This window comes from Dromiciops gliroides, chromosome 1 (assembly GCF_019393635.1).
Source record: "Dromiciops gliroides isolate mDroGli1 chromosome 1, mDroGli1.pri, whole genome shotgun sequence".
NCBI lineage: Eukaryota > Metazoa > Chordata > Mammalia > Microbiotheria > Microbiotheriidae > Dromiciops > Dromiciops gliroides.
In genome coordinates, this window is record NC_057861.1 from 596,467,986 (window position 1) to 596,483,893 (window position 15,908).

The window sequence follows — 15,908 nt, forward strand, 5'->3', positions numbered from 1 at the left end:
TACTGCTACTAAGTGTCTGAGACCAGATTTGAAGTCAGGAAGATGTCTTCCTGACTCCAGGTCCTACATTCTATCCACTGTGCCACCTAGCTGCCCCACTACCTTCTTTAAGGTTTGCTTAAGGTTACAAAGTTCTTTCTTCTACTTTAAGATTTACAAAATATCTTTTTTCACAAAAGCCCTATGCAGTAAGTAGTGCAAGACTTATGACGCCCATTTTACTGATAAAGCAATTAAGGCTCATAGAGGAAGAGTGCCTTGCCCCCTGTCGCAGCTAATAAGTGATAGAGTCAGGATTCAAATTTCTATCTCCTCACTTTAAGACCAGCACACTTGCCCTTAATGTAAATCCACATAACTCCCATCCACCAGTTCTATTTCTCTCTCAAACAACCCAACCTAAATCACAGAGATCACAGAACAGACAGGAAGCCTATCGCTCTTTGGGAATAATAGGACTTTAGATATTTGAAGACAGTCATCTTTTCCCCTATTACTCCCCTTACTAAATTCTACAAGTTCTTTCAAACGTAGTTTCTCGATTCCTCACCATTCTCACTGCCCTTCTCTGGATCCATCCTGGTTTGCAAGGGTCTCTCTTAAATTTGACATCTTAAATTAAACACACAACTCTAGATGTATTTGGGGGGGGGGGGATGAGGGTTAAGTGACTTGCCCAGAGTCACACAGCTAGTAAGTGTTAAGTGTCTGAGGTCAGATTTGAACTCAGGTCCTCCCAAATCCAGGGTCACATAGCTGCCCCATATAGATGTATTTTGACTAGGGCAATGGGAAGCTTTCTATTTGGCTAAATAGTAACTAATAAGTCAACAAGCACTTAGTATGTGCCAGGCATTTTGCTAAACACTGAGAATACAAACACAATAAAAAAAGATAGTACCTACCCTCAAGAAGCTTACATTCCAAGAGTGGAGGACAATACATATAAGGTAGTCAAAAGCAGAAAGGAAGGGAGAAAGTACCTGCATGAGGCATGGTAGTGTGGACTCCAAGAGAATAAAGAATAGTTGATCTATCTGGGTTTTTTCCTCAAAATAGAGGTTGCAGAAGTAACTCACCAATGGGAGAATGAGACCACAAGGGCAGAGAGAAGGCAGCTGAGGCATGATGGCAAAGTCTTCAGAGTTCAGGATGATTAATCTGGGCTCCCTTAAAATGGAGGTTCCAAAAGGAACAACTGGAAAGTTTTAAACAATTTATTTTGCCAATATATATGCAAGCTGGTTAGAACAGGCCCTTTTTCTAGAGGGAGAGGGGGGATATGTAGATAATGGCAACTTAAATAATAAGTGAATATCCATGAGCATAGGCCCTGACTCAAAAGGAGCCCCTGTGTTTATCCTTATCTGACCTACTCATGACTTATGCATTCAAAGGTGCTTAGGATGCTCACCCTGGATTACTACATTTATTAAGTGCTTACTATTTGCCTGTCTCTGTTAGGTACTAGAGATATAAAACCAAAAATAATAACATAGTCTTTGCTCTCAAGAAGCTTACAGTCTACCAGGTGGAAACAATAAGTATACAAACAAGGAAAGATAAAACACATACAAAGCAAATTCAAAGTAATTAGTGTAGGAAGAGCAATAGCAATTTGGGGAATTCAGACAGAATAGGCCATATGTAAAAAGTGTCACTTGAACCGAGTCCTGGAAGATCGCTACGAATTCTCTAAGGCAGAAACGAAGATAGAGCACATTCCAGGCAAGGGAGACAATCTATGCAAAGACACAGAAATGGGAGCTGGACCATTATATGCAAGGAATAGCAAGTGAGGTCAGATTGGCTGGAATATAGATGTGTGGAGAGTATAATTATTTATGAAGTATTCGTTGGGCCAGGTAAGTAGCGAAAAGGGTAAGCATGACTTATGTGAAGTCAAATCAGACAGGAGTCAAAGTCAGGAGGTTTGTAATAGGAGGTATATAATCCTAGCCCCTCGCTCCTTCATATCAAGGCATTAGTCCTTTACTAATCTTTCCCACAATGAGTCCCCATGGGCAATCCTCTTCTCTCCAAGAGGGACATTCAGGAAATTCCCTTTTCCTAAATGGACATTTAGATCCTTGAACTCTCAAACTTGGCAAACTCTAAGGCTACCGCTACTTAGGAAATCTTTTCTCTGGCTAGAAGGCCAAATTCTAGCTTTCTGGACTGTATGCTATCAGTAAATTCTGTGAAGAGTAGTAGAGTACAGTGGATAGAGAGCTGGTCTCAGAGTCAAGAAGATCTGAGTTCAGGTCCTCCCTGACAAATACTAGCTGTGAACGTGGAAAAGTCACTTAACCCATCGGTGCCCTCCTCCTTCCATCCTTAAAGGTAATAAGTTGTAGAACAATTACTGGTCTGCATTGATAGGAATTTCCTCATCACCTAACCTACCCAGACTGATGAAATCCCAGGTCTAGATTCCCCAACCCCCCCTAAAAAAAAACTAAACACCTGTAGTGATATCAACGTAGTATGAAACTTAGTCTCTGTTCCTTAAAATTCTGGATCTGACCATACAGTCTGCATATCTGAACAAAATATGAAGAAAGATTTTGATTACTACGACCTTAGCTTAAAGAGAAACAGTTAATGCTTTTGAAGTTTCCCTTTGTCTTCTCTTTGCCTACCTCCTCCCATGAACCCCCCAAACATACATACACACACACACACACACACACACACACACACACACACACACACACACACACACACACACACCTGAAAGAGAATATGGGCGAGAGATGAGGAAGAAAAAGAGTTAAAAGTAACCTTCTAAAAGTGGCTTCACATCTCAGGATGGGCCTAGAAAATGTGCTACTGGGGCAGCTAGGTGGTTCAGTGGATAAAGCAGCAGCCCTGGATTCAGGAGGACCTGAATTCAAATCCAGCCTCAGACACTTGACACTTACTTGCAGTGTGACCCTGAGCGAGTCACTTAACCCTCATTGCCCCACAGGAAAAAAAAAAAGAAAAAGAAAATGTGTTGTTGCATCTTTCCATATTAGTAAGTCAAGAAAATTCCAAGTGCAGCCACTATAGACAGAGTCTTGTAGACTGCAGCTTTCCTTGAGAGCAGGGGAATTTTCATTTTGTCTTTGACATCCCCAGAACCTAGCACAGTTGCACAAAGGCTTCATGCTTATCGGATGGAGGAATAGCGTCAGAATCAGGAAGACTCATGTTCAAGTCCTGTCTTTGCTATATTCTGGCTGCAGGACCCTGTCCTGGTCACTGCACAGGAACCTCTCAATGTTGCAGAACAGTTGTCTATCTGTATTGGTGGAGGAAATTTGTTCAATGGGAATTCAAGAAAAAAATCCTCCATCCCTTTTACATAGTAGGCACCTGATGGTTATTGAATTGAAATAAGTGTCATGCGAGGTTACAAGTCAAGCAATAATAGTACCATGCTGGATCAGTAGAAGAGTTGTCATGCTCTCTTACATGCTCCCACTCTTCTTCATGGTGTCATACCCTCCCAACTATTTCCACTGGACAATGATGGCTCTATAGTTACTCTCTCAGCTCCTCCCAAAAGGCATGACTTGGTTTTTCTTTAAATTGGCTTGAAGTAAAAAACAAATAATGAGAAGAGTAAGTGGCCAAGACCCACCTCTTACACTAGCCTATTTCAGTGTAACCTTCCCTAACCAAAGCTGCTATTTGACTAGAAAAATCTGGATTTAAGTTCCTATCTTTGCTCTGGAAAGTTGAAAAAGTGAATCAATAATTCCCTTGGATACAGCCCTGAGCCCCCTAACCCAGAAAACTGCTCTGGTCAATATATATCATCATTTTAACATCTATTTCCCTAATCTCTTCCCAGGCATTCCATTCCCATAATGCCTCTCTCTGCTACATTTGAATGATGAAATATTTAGATCAGTAATGCAACAGTTAACCACATTTCTCTTAAAAACAAACTTTAAAGATAAGATGAACGGAAAGGCAAAAATAAAATTTAATGAAACAGAAGTAAGTTTTGGAAATGGACATATGTTCTCCCAAGAAGGAAGCAGAAGAGGAAAGAGATATGTAGAGTAAGAAATCACCAGCCTTGAGTCTGTGTCTCTGAGTGAGTTCAGAAAAAGAGGATCCTCCCAGACAGAACTTATGGCCCTGTAGCGCTACATTGGAAACCTCCTCACTGCAGCCCTCATCCCTCAAATGACTCTCTCAGTATTCTGTTTCCCTGCTGGTCAAGCCACTGCCTCTAGAATGCCTTCTCCACTTCTCTTATGCTTACCTCACTCCTGTTACTCTCACTCTCACATACTTACTCTCACTCACTGGACTACTCCCAGGACTTCTGCCTTCAGCTTCCCTTCAGGGTAGGAGGGGCTAGCTTATCAGTCAATACCTGGCTCCGGTAAGTCACACAGCTCCCCAAGAGATCAAAGAAGGGAACCCTAGGGATTTTCCATTGACCATTGGTCATTCACTTGGAACGTCCTGTTACAGCAAGGAAAACCGAAGATATGATCTGTCTTCTAGTTGCCTACTACCTAGTAGGGAAGACAGAGTGCACACACATGAAACAACTGAAACACACTTGTGTGGAGCAACATACTCATACGTGCTTCTCTTTCTTCCGTTCAGCTTAGCTGGTTTTCAGCACTTTCTAAAAAGACAGGGTCAGGTCACTGTAATGTGTTCAAGTAACGCTACAAAGCCAGAGCACATCCTCTTTATTTTCCCTAGAAAGACACCAAGACACCATAATTTGTCTTCTATACTAGTGATTTTTTTTTGCTTGTTTTTTTTTGGGGGGGGGCAGCAATGAGGGTTAAGTGACTTGCTCAGGGTCACACAGCTAGTAAGTGTCAAGTGTCTGAGGCTGGATTTGAACTCAGGTCCTCCTCAATCCAGGGCCAGTGCTTTATCCACTGCGCCACCTACCTGCCCCCTATACTAGTGATTTAAAGAGACCAGATGGGGGCCTGCCCTTGAACTTAACCTCTCAGTTCCAATTGCAATGCTTTAAGATTTAAATTACACAATAGATGCCAATATGTCAATATATGTAAAGGGGTTTTCTTCACAAGAATTTCCCTACACCAACAAAATCACAAATCCATGCAAAAAAAGAATCACCTTCAGTCAGATCCACAAATTCTGAATTAATGATAGAACTGCAAGGTCATCTTACCATCCCCCGCTGTGCTTTCCTTTTCCCTGACTTGTCCCTCAAGCCTGGGCTACCCTCCATACTCACCTCCACCTCTTACCATCCCTGGCTTCCTACAATGCTGAGAACAGATGCCACCACCTCTAGGAAGCCTTTTCTGATTCCCTCAGTTGTTAGGGCCTTCAACCTCTTCAAATTTCTTTGTAGCTCTGCCAAGGAGAAATAACTCCAGATGCCAACTGGCACTATTTTCTGCCAAAGAGGAAGCCCACAGGTTAGGCAGTATCTGAGATGATTTCCTCTTAGCAGAACTTGTTATCAAGTTGGTACTCAGCATACATTCTAATGTGTATTTATACATGTATATGTTATATCCCTCAGGAAATTGTAAACTCACTGGGGTCATAGATTATTTTATTTTTTGTTCCTGTATTTAGTTCCTAGCCCAGCACCTCACACAGAATAGGCATTTAATGTTTATTGAATTGAACTAGTAGGATATAACTTAGCAAAGTTTTATGGGATTTGCCTTTGACCTATGGTATAATCATGGAACCATTTATTCTTTTCCTAATGAGAACATTTTTAAGTGTTTTGTTATTCTCTGGGTGTCTTTAATTCTAGGACAAAGCTAATGCAGCATTATCAACTTGGACTTTGCTCAACCTCAGATAAAAAAGGGGGAAGATGGAAATGCTAGGTCCAACACTGTCACTGTGTCTAAGCTCTTAAGACATGGAGGTACACAGATGTCTAGCTCTCCTGCTTATCCTACTGGGCCATGCTGCCTGTCATCCTGTCTCCAGGACAAAGAGAAGCTTTAATAAGCTGCTTGTAATTTCCTTCGATGGGTTTCGCTGGAACTACGATCAGGATGTCGACACACCTAACATGGATCGCCTCGTAAGGGAGGGAGTGAAGGCCCAGTATCTCACTCCACCATTTGTCACCATGACATCTCCATCCCATTTCACCACCATCACTGGTAAGTTCTGATCCTTCAGCCCAGGGAGACTTTTTTTTAAGTAAACCACAGGGACCATGTTAACACTCTCCTTCCTGATTTTCAGCCATTTTTTAATCATGTCCAACTTTTCATACCCTGTTTGAAGTTTTCTTGGCAAAGATACTGGAGAGGTTTGTCATTTCTTTCTCCATATCATTTTACAGATAAGGAAACCGAAGCAAACAGAGTTAAGGGAATTACCTAGGGTCACATGGCTAGTAAGTGTCTGAGGCCAGATTTGAACTCAGGAAAATGAGTCTTCCTTGACTCTAGGACTCATACTCTATCCACTGTGCAACCTAGCTGCCCTCTGCTTCCTGATAAATACATCCAATTCCCAAACAGCTGTGGTACTAGGTGACTATGGTAGCCTACTAATTTCAGTACTATTATTATAGCTTAATTGTATATTTACCCTGGCATGTATGGGATGGCAGTGCTATCCCTCATGCTCAATTTGCATGTGTCATTGCACTGTGAATAATATATAAAGAAGAGTTTGGAGTTCATAGGATCATAGACTCAGAATAAGAAGGAGCCTTAGCAACTAATTCCCTCAATTTGCAGATGGAGAAACTGAGGTAAACATGAATTAAGTGACTTGCTCAGGATCACACAGCTTGTAAGTGTCTGAGGTCAAATTTTAATTCAGGTCTTCCTGACTCAAAGTCTGGTATTATATGCACTGTATCACCTAGTACCTGGCATGCTACCCTGTACTTAATAAAAGTTTGTTAAACTGAATTGAATTAAAGGAATATTTGGGGAACATGAAGACTCACCTTGAGCCAAAAGAATAGGAGTAGACCCATATACAATTCAATACAAGGTATTAATAAAGCTAAGGGTGTTATCATCATTACACTGGAGATTGGGCAGCTCAGGCAAATGTACATGACTCTGTACTATTCAAGGAAAAAAAATAAAAACCAAATAAAACCTTTATCCCCAGATGAGCTATGTAACTCCATCAATAGACCTAGAAGATGCAGTAAGGCAATGTTATAAGAAGTCTTCCTCCAGGAATTACAAAAGTATAACCAGAGGAGATACTGGCCAGTTTATTGTCTGAAGAAATCTGCAGGGGAGCCATTTATAAAGCCAAGGAAATGTTTGTTGAGCCGGAGTCTTCTGTAACTAAAGTTTTCTGGGAAGGAAATGAAGCACTTTTCAATGCTACATCAAGTCTTTCAAGTTTTCAGGTAGCTATTTGGCACACCAAAGCAGAAACTTGCTAAAAAGCCCTTTCATGGAGAGAAAATTTAAGCTATTTCCCAAAGGGTTGAACTTAAGATCAGGTAGAAAATGACACCTGCAGAGAATCTGGATTTCTTGAAGGAAAGAATATGCTAGGCACCCACTTTAATAGTAAGCTTGCCTTTTGGTGGCATCCCTTGAAATGTCCCACTGAGAAGAAAAACAGTACATAGCAAAGAAAAATGAAGAATTTGCCCAAATGGAAAGAAATGCCTACTGTTCCTTTAACCCTAAAGAGCCTTTGGTTTAAATGAGGGGAAGGCCTAAGGAGAGGCAGCATGGCATAGAGGAAAGGGAACTAGTCTTGGCAGAAAGACCTGAGGTTCATGTCCTACCCCTGACATAGATTTGTTGTCTGACCATGAGAAAAATCACTTAGCTTGTCAGTGCCTCCAGAAGGCTGTCTTTACAGTGCTATTGAATTGTACACTATCATGATGTGCATTGGTGGGGGCAGCTTCCACACTAGGGACTCCATGTTCCGTGTTAGTAGAGGGAATTTCCACACTGCAAACTTCCCAAAATTATTAAATTATTGGTCTTCCCCTACCTCCACCTCCACTCTCAGATTCCTCCAGGATGCCAGAGCCCACAAGTGGTTATTATTAATATATTCCAATAATGAAACTATGACCATCCCAGCCTTATCAGAATTCACTGCTATTTGTCTTCATGAACATGACTAAAGCCAATGTCTGCCTGACCCTAATGTGAGAAAGAATAATCTGTAATAGGAAAAATAATGGATAAAAATTGGCACTGTCCATACCCCAAGACCTAGTCAGAAGCCAGCGGATAGGCTTGACACAGATGATGATAAAACTGACCCTCTGCTCTCAATTACTAATTAACCATTTTCCTTGCAAATACTTTCTGTCAGTTTTAAAGAGAAAAAAAAAGAAAGCTGATAAGGAAAAGAGTTTCACCATATTGGTTCACATTTATCAGCATACATGAGATAACCAGCATCAATAAAAGATCCTACTGAATACACCAGAAGCCAAGTGGCTAATAAGCAGGGCTACTCCATCCAAATGATCCCTAAAGCCCATTGCCCAAATGATCCAGTCTGGAAAGTGAGGCTGGGGATATGTCATCTTCCCAAGGGATATTGGAGCCTTCTCGACAAGACCCGGTGCAATGATCTAGATTTGAGTTCTTAGTCTTTTCTGAATCCTGGGCCTCTTGGTGCCAAAATAATGTTTTTAAATGCATAAAACAAAATGCACAGGAGTACAAAGGGAGCCAAAGATCAGTAAAAACAAAGATGTAATTATTCCCCTCAAAGTTCATGGGCCCCCTAAAATTAACCCCAGGGATCTATAGACTCCAAGTTAAAAACTCTTAATCTAGCTGAACTAAATGGATCTGCAACACTGGTCCTTCCTAAATCTAGTTCATTTAAGCCACAGCTGGAATTCAGACCCAGTTAAACACATGCCACAGGCCCAGGAATAGTTCAAAGGCTTCAGAGCAGGTCAAATCCAAACCCAAGGAGACAAGCAACCCAAAACCAGCTTTTGCTTTTATAACGACAAAGTTCACAAACCTTGCAGGGGAATTAGGTCACAAAAGTGCCTTGTACCTGTTTTTCAGAACTTTTGTACCTGTTATTTTCTCATTTTAGATTTGCAGTGATCTTACAGGAAAAGTAAAGCAAGGCTTTATTATCTCCACTTTACAAATGGGGAAACTGAGGCAGTGGGATGAAATGCCTTGTTCAACACTGCGGTTAGTCAATGATAAGATTCAGGATTCCTGATTTCCAGACCAAGGTTGTTCCCACTAAAGCAGGGAACCTGGTTTCCTAATATCCTGATAACTATATTTCAATATAATGGACTTTCCCTGTAATCCTATATATTTTATTTTATGCATTTAAAAACATTATTCTGAAAATTGGCTCATAGACTTCACCAGACCGCCCCAGTGGTCCATGGCATAAAAGAGATTAAGAAGCCCTTTACCGTCTGAGACAGCAACTGAGCAAGTGCCCCCCCAACATGATAATTGAGGAAAATCTGACAGCCTCAGAGGAATGGCGTTCAAGCTCACTGTCAGGCTAAAACCAGTAGCCACATCCTTTTATTCATTAGGAGACTACTCAGGACCATCTCCAAAGAGAGGAAGATGTTGTAAACAACACCATTCACTCATCCTTCACATGGATCCCTAAGAAAAGTACATTCAGGAGGCAGCTATGTGGCACAGTGGATAAAGCACAAGCTCTGAATTCAGGAGGACCTGATTTCAAATCCAGCCTCGGACACTTGACACTTACTAGCTGCGCGACCCTGAGCAAGTCACTTAACCCTCATTGTCCCATAAAAAAAAAGAAAAGTACATTCTTCCCATAAGAACCTCACAAGACTTCAGAACACCCATCCCACTTCCCCTTCCAACTTCCGATGTCACCTTGGATAGTTTGCTTATCCCCTATTTACATTTCCACCAAAGGAATACAAGAGATGAAGCTGTGTCCTATCATATACATGAAGCACTGAGTCTAGGAACTTATAGACAACATGCATAATTGAGATAGATTCTATCTACATGGTAAGAAAGGCAGTGTTGCATAATAGATAGTCAATGTTAGAGTCAGGAAGACCTGAGTTCAAGTCTTACCTCTTACATGTACTAGCTGTTTGTCCCTCAGTAAGTTACTTAATGTCCCAATGTCCCAGTCTTAGAAGTAGAGGGTGTTTCAATGAAATCTTAATTCTTATCCAAAATATGCATATATGTATATAAACAAACATATATATTACATAGATATGATATTCAAAGGCATTGGAAAGGCTACCCTATCCAATACGATCTTCAGGGAGGGATTCAACTATATTACCACTAGGAGCAATAAAATCAACAAGTATTGATTAAGCACAGTGTACAGTGCACTGTGTTTGACACTGAGGATTCCACTACAATGAATGAAGCAATCTCTGTTCACACGGAACTTACATTCTAGGGTCTCTTCCAACTCTAAGATTCTCTAATATCCTCTTTATTATGTCACAATGTAATTCCACTATTAATAATGTATTCCTTTAAGTCAAACCACCACCATCTCATACATATACCTTAATGTGAGAAGGAATAAACTGTAACAGGAGGCAGCGAGGGGGAGTCAGATCTGAAATCTCATTGGAATAGATAATTTCCAGTGAGGAAATTCTCTCTGCCAATGCAAGTGAGCACCCACTCTGCAATGTATATATAGTCTTAGAAAGTTGCCTGGGGACACTGAAAGATTATGCAATTCAACCAATGCCACACAGACGGTATATGTCAGAGGTAACACTTGAAAACAAACTTTCCTGCCTCCAAGGCTGGCTCTCTGCCCACTACCCTATACTAAATTAAAATAGGTATTACTACAAAAGGGTAACATATTGGATTCTTCTCAGTTGCTAATACCTGAGTATGATTTGTTTTGTGATGTCCAATTGAAATAATGACACTGAAATGATGAGAATACTGATAGAAAAAGAAGGAAGAATCATTTTGTAGCATGCCACACTGCTAACAGTGGGCAGCTCTGAGTAAGATTTGGCATCAAAAGACATCTGAAAGGACCATCTGAGGACACAGTATATCTAGAAGTGAGGGAAATGAGGGGCAGCAGTAAATACTGGGAACAGTTAAAAGGGGACAGAAGGAACTGAGAGCAGACTTACAAACTTCACAAGTTTCACTAACATTATCCCTGCCTTGCCCCGTCAGTACAGGGCTGAGCACAGCATTTAGGATCTAAAGTTCACTAGCACGGGGCAGCTAGGTGGCACAGTGGATAGAGCACCAGCCCTGGAGTCAGGAGGACCTGAGTTCAAATCCAGACTCAGACACTTGACAGTTACTAGCTGTGTGATCCTGGGCAAGTCACTTAACCCCAATTGCCTCACCAAAAAAAAAAAAGTTCACTAGCACATTTGACCCCCCAAAATGGGAACTTGGTCCACTGGAGATCTAACTTTGCTTATAGTGCACAAGTCCCCACACAGTGCTTACTTACCCAGACCCACTGGCTACCTCAAATACAGGTCTAGGAAATTTGCCCTCTCTATAACACTGGTCCCTCCAATCTTCTGAAGAGCTGTCTAAATTCCCCTCAGGTCTCTCTAGAGTGAAAAGCAATTCCCTGTGGGTTAGAAGCCCATTTTCTCAGCTTAATATCTCCCTATTCTGTCTCTGGCTCCCTCCCTCTCTTTCCTGAAAGGCTGTAGTTACTGCTCCATCACTGGTAATGACAATGAACATTTTTGCAATCTCAGTTTTTATTATAAAGTAATTGAGGAGCAGTAAGGATAAGTTATGCCACTGAAACTAAGGAAATCCTGTCAAGCAAATGGGGTGTGGATAGAAAGTTTTATTGTAGCAGCCTGTATTTTTCTTCCCCAATGAATCAGCTAGAAATAAGAAGCTATCACCTCCCTGTTTCGGACAAAAGCTATCAAAAGTATAGGCAGTGATATTATAATTTTACCAGTGACAATTTCAGCTCTGGCTAAATAGATGAGATGACCCAGAGGTGAAAAGGGGAACATTACATAACTAGACAAGGGCCAAGAGTAATAAAAGTAAGGCCCAGGATTAGCTTGTATCAATCTCATACAATTTCTACTTGGTCAGGATGACATATCTGTGGGGAGAAAATGGATTCTAGTGGCCAGGTATTAAGTCATTCCCAGTTGCTCAGGATCACTCCAAAAACAAATGATCAGTGTATGGAGGGACAAGAACTTAGAATGAAGAAGGATTTGACTTCCTTGGGCTTTTCAAATTTTGATGTCTCTGTCTCTGTTTTTGTCTCTGCCTCTCTTAAAAGAACTGTTCTTTCTAAGTCACCAGTAACACCATACTAACTTATACCAATGGTCTCTCCAGCTCAGTATGCTGACTTTGACAATTAGGTTTTGTGAAAGATCATGGTTTTCCTCCATAACTTCAACTTCAAAAAGATTGGGATGTCTCCAAAAAGATCCAAAAAAAGAGAAAAGGCATGCATAAATATGTATACAGTCAATCCTCAATATTTGTGGATTCTGTATTTATGAATTTGCCTACCTGCTAAAATTTATTTGTAACCCCAAAATCAATACTCACAGCACTTTTGTGGTCATTCATGAACATACACAGAGCAGCAAAAAAATTGAGTTGCCAGACATGTTCGTTCCCAGCTGAGTTCAAGAAGGTAATACTCGGCCTTCTTGTTTCAGTTCTTTATATTGTAAACAAGTTTCCTTTTTGTGGTCTATTTAGTGTCAGGGTTTTTGCATTTTTGTGCTTTTTGTTGGTGATTTCACTGTTTAAAATGGCCCCCAAGCACAGAGTTGAAGTGCTGTCTAGTGATCCTATATACATAAAGGCTGTGATGTACCTTATGGAGAAAGTATAGATGTTAAAAGCTTTGTTCGGGCATGGTGTTATAATGCTGTTGGCCATGAGTTCAATGTTAATGAATCAACAGTATGGTACATCCAGAAAAAAGAAGAAGAAATTTTCCAATCTGTATGCGATGATGCTCCAGAAAGTGCTAAAGTACATGTTGTGACCAGAGGCTTGCATGAACATAATGCTCTATTTCTCCTAGGAGCAATAATTTAGTATTTACAAATTCAATGTTTGTGGCACCTTTATAAAATCAACTTTACAAAAAAGTGGCAAAGAATTGGGAACTGAAGGGGTACCCGTCAACTGAACAAAAGATGATATGTGAATGGAAAGGAATATAATTGTACCATAAGAAATGATGAAAGGGACAGTTTCTTTTTTCTTTCCTGGAGTTGTTTTTGGTTTGTTTTTGTTTTTTTAATATTTGTTGTTTGGGTTTGGTTTTGGGTTTTTGTTTTACATTTGCATTCCAAGCTGTTTCCCTCCCAACCCTGAACTAGAGAAGGCCAACATTTGACACAAATATGTGTATGAGTGTGTGTGTGTTTGTGTGTGTGTGTGTGTGTGAAGCTATACAATACATAGTTCCATATACCAGTTCCTTCTCTGGGGGTGGACATCATCTTCTTTTATAAGTACTTGACTTGAATATTTATAGAATTCAGAAGAGCTTAGTCATTCACATTTACTCTTACTTAATATTGGAATTAATTAATTTTTAAATGTTTGGTAGAATTCACTTGTAAATCCATCTGGTACTGATGTTTTTTTTTTCCTTAGGAAGCTCATTTATGGCCTACTCATCATCTTTTTTATAAAATAGGTTTATTTTGACATTTTATTTTATTTTCTGTTAATCTGGTCAATTTATGCTTTGGTAATTATTCTTACATTTCATTTAATTATTAAATTTACTGGTGTATAATTGAGAAAAATAACTCCTAATAATTGCTTTAATTTCATCTTCATTAGTAGTGTATTCACTCTTTTCACTTTTGATAGTAGTGATTTGGTTTTCTTCTTTTTTTAATCAAATCAACCAAAGCCTTGTCTATTTTATTAGTTTTTTTTAAAGCCAACTCCTAGGGGCAGTTAGGTGACACAGTGGATAGAGCACTGGCCCTGGATTCAGGAGGACCTGAGTTCAAATCCGGCCTCAGATACATGATACTTAATAGCTGCGTGACCCTGGGCAAGTCACTTAACCCCAATTGTCTCACCCCCCCCCAAAAAAAAAGCCAACTCCTAGTTTTATTTATCAATTCAATGGTTTTCTTACATTCAGTTTTAATTACTCCCACCTTTAATTTTCAGGATTTCTAATTTTGTGTTTAATTGAGAATTTTTAATTTGCTCTGTTTCGTTTCTTTTTATTGCATTCCCAATTTATTGATCTGTGCTTTCTTTCTTTTATTTATGTAAACATCTATAAATATAATTTTATCTGATTATTGTTTTACCTCATCCCTTAAGTTTTGTTATGTTGTCTCATTATTGTCATTCTCTTTAATAAAATCATTTGTTGTTCCTATAACTTGTTCATAACCCATTCATTCTTTAAGATTGAGTTATTTAGTCTCCAATTAATTTTAATCTTTGTTTCCATGGTCCTTTGTTAAATTATTTAAATTTAACTTATTGCATTGTTATGCTTTTCTGCATTTAAGTATTAAAATTTTATTGGCTAGTATATAATCAATTTTTATAAAGGTGCTATATACCACTGAGAAAAAGCATATTCCTTTCTATTCCCATTTAATTCTCTCCAGATGACTCTCATATTTAGTTTATCACAGATTCTATTAATTTCCTTGATTTCTTGCTTGTTTTTGTTAGATTTATCTAGTTCTAGCAGAAAAGGTTGAAGTTTTCCACTAATTTTGCTGTTTCCATCTTAGTTTTTCCTTTAAATTTGTGAATGCAAGGGGCAGCTAGGTGGTGCAGTGGATAGAGCACCGGCCCTGGAGTCAGGAGTACCTGAGTTCAAATCCGGCCTCAGACATTTAACACTTACTAGCTGTGTGACCCTGGGCAAGTCACTTAACCCCAATTGCCTCACTAAAAAAATTTTTTTAATTAAATTAAATTTGTGAATGCAATGGCATTTGATGCATATATGTTTAGTATTGATATTACTTCATAATCTATGGTACCTTTTTAACATACTCAGTTATCCTAACCAAATGTTAAAAAACTTTCATATTTTTTTACCACAATCCTGATTGCTATCCCTGGTTTGTTTGGGGTTTTGGTTTATTTTCTTTTTTACATTAGCTGAAGCATAATAAATTCTACTTCAGCCCTTTATATTTACTTTATGTGTGTTTCTCATCTTTAAATGTGTTTCTTGTAAACAACATATTGTCAGGTTCGGGGGGGGGGTAATCTATTTTGCTCTCCATTTCTGTTTAATGGGTTAGTTCATCCCATTCACATTCAAAGTTATAATAACTAATTGTATATTTCCTTCCATCCTATTTTTCCTCACTGTTTATCCTTTTCTCTTTTTATTTTTCTCCCTCCTCAGCAATCTAATTTACTTCTAACCATTGCCTCTCTAATCTGCAAACCCTTCTAAGAGTCCCTCCCTTATCCTATCCCCTTGACCTCTGTAAGTTAAGGCTTTTATACCCTGCTAAATGTACATGTCATTCCCTCTTTAACTCAGTTGCAATGAGAATAAGGTTCTTGTACTATCTGCCCTCCACTCTATCTTCCCCTCCACTGTAATAGTTCTTTCATTCACACTTCTTTTGTATGAGATAATTTGCCCCATTTTGCCTCTCCCTCCCAATTTTATTTTTTCAGGATCATCCCATCATAATCAACTCAACCCCAAGTCATCTATCTTTTGAACTACCCTAGTAATGATAACATTAAGAGAACATAAAGAGTTATAGATATCATTTTTCCATATAAGATGTAAACAGCTTAACCTTATTAAATCCCTTATAATTAGTCTTTTATTGTTACCTTCTTATGTTTGTCCTTATTCTTTTAAATAAAATTTTCTGTTCAGTTCTGGTCTTTTCCTAAAGAATACTTGGAAATCCTTTAGTTCTTTAAATATCCATTTTTCCCCTGCAGGATTACATTCAATTGGGGGAGGGG

The 15,908-nt window shown here is 39.3% G+C and overlaps 1 protein-coding gene across 1 annotated transcript in view; it reads left to right on the plus strand.

The window, feature by feature from the left end:
• The first annotated feature begins 5,878 nt into the window (after positions 1–5,878).
• The window catches only part of LOC122738420 (ectonucleotide pyrophosphatase/phosphodiesterase family member 7-like), a 50,945-nt gene continuing 40,915 nt past the window's right edge, over positions 5,879–15,908 (plus strand). Inside the window, exon 1 of the mRNA XM_043980467.1 lies at positions 5,879–6,128. Within this exon, the coding sequence (XP_043836402.1) occupies positions 5,879–6,128 (250 nt within the window). The remainder of the gene's footprint in view (positions 6,129–15,908) is intronic.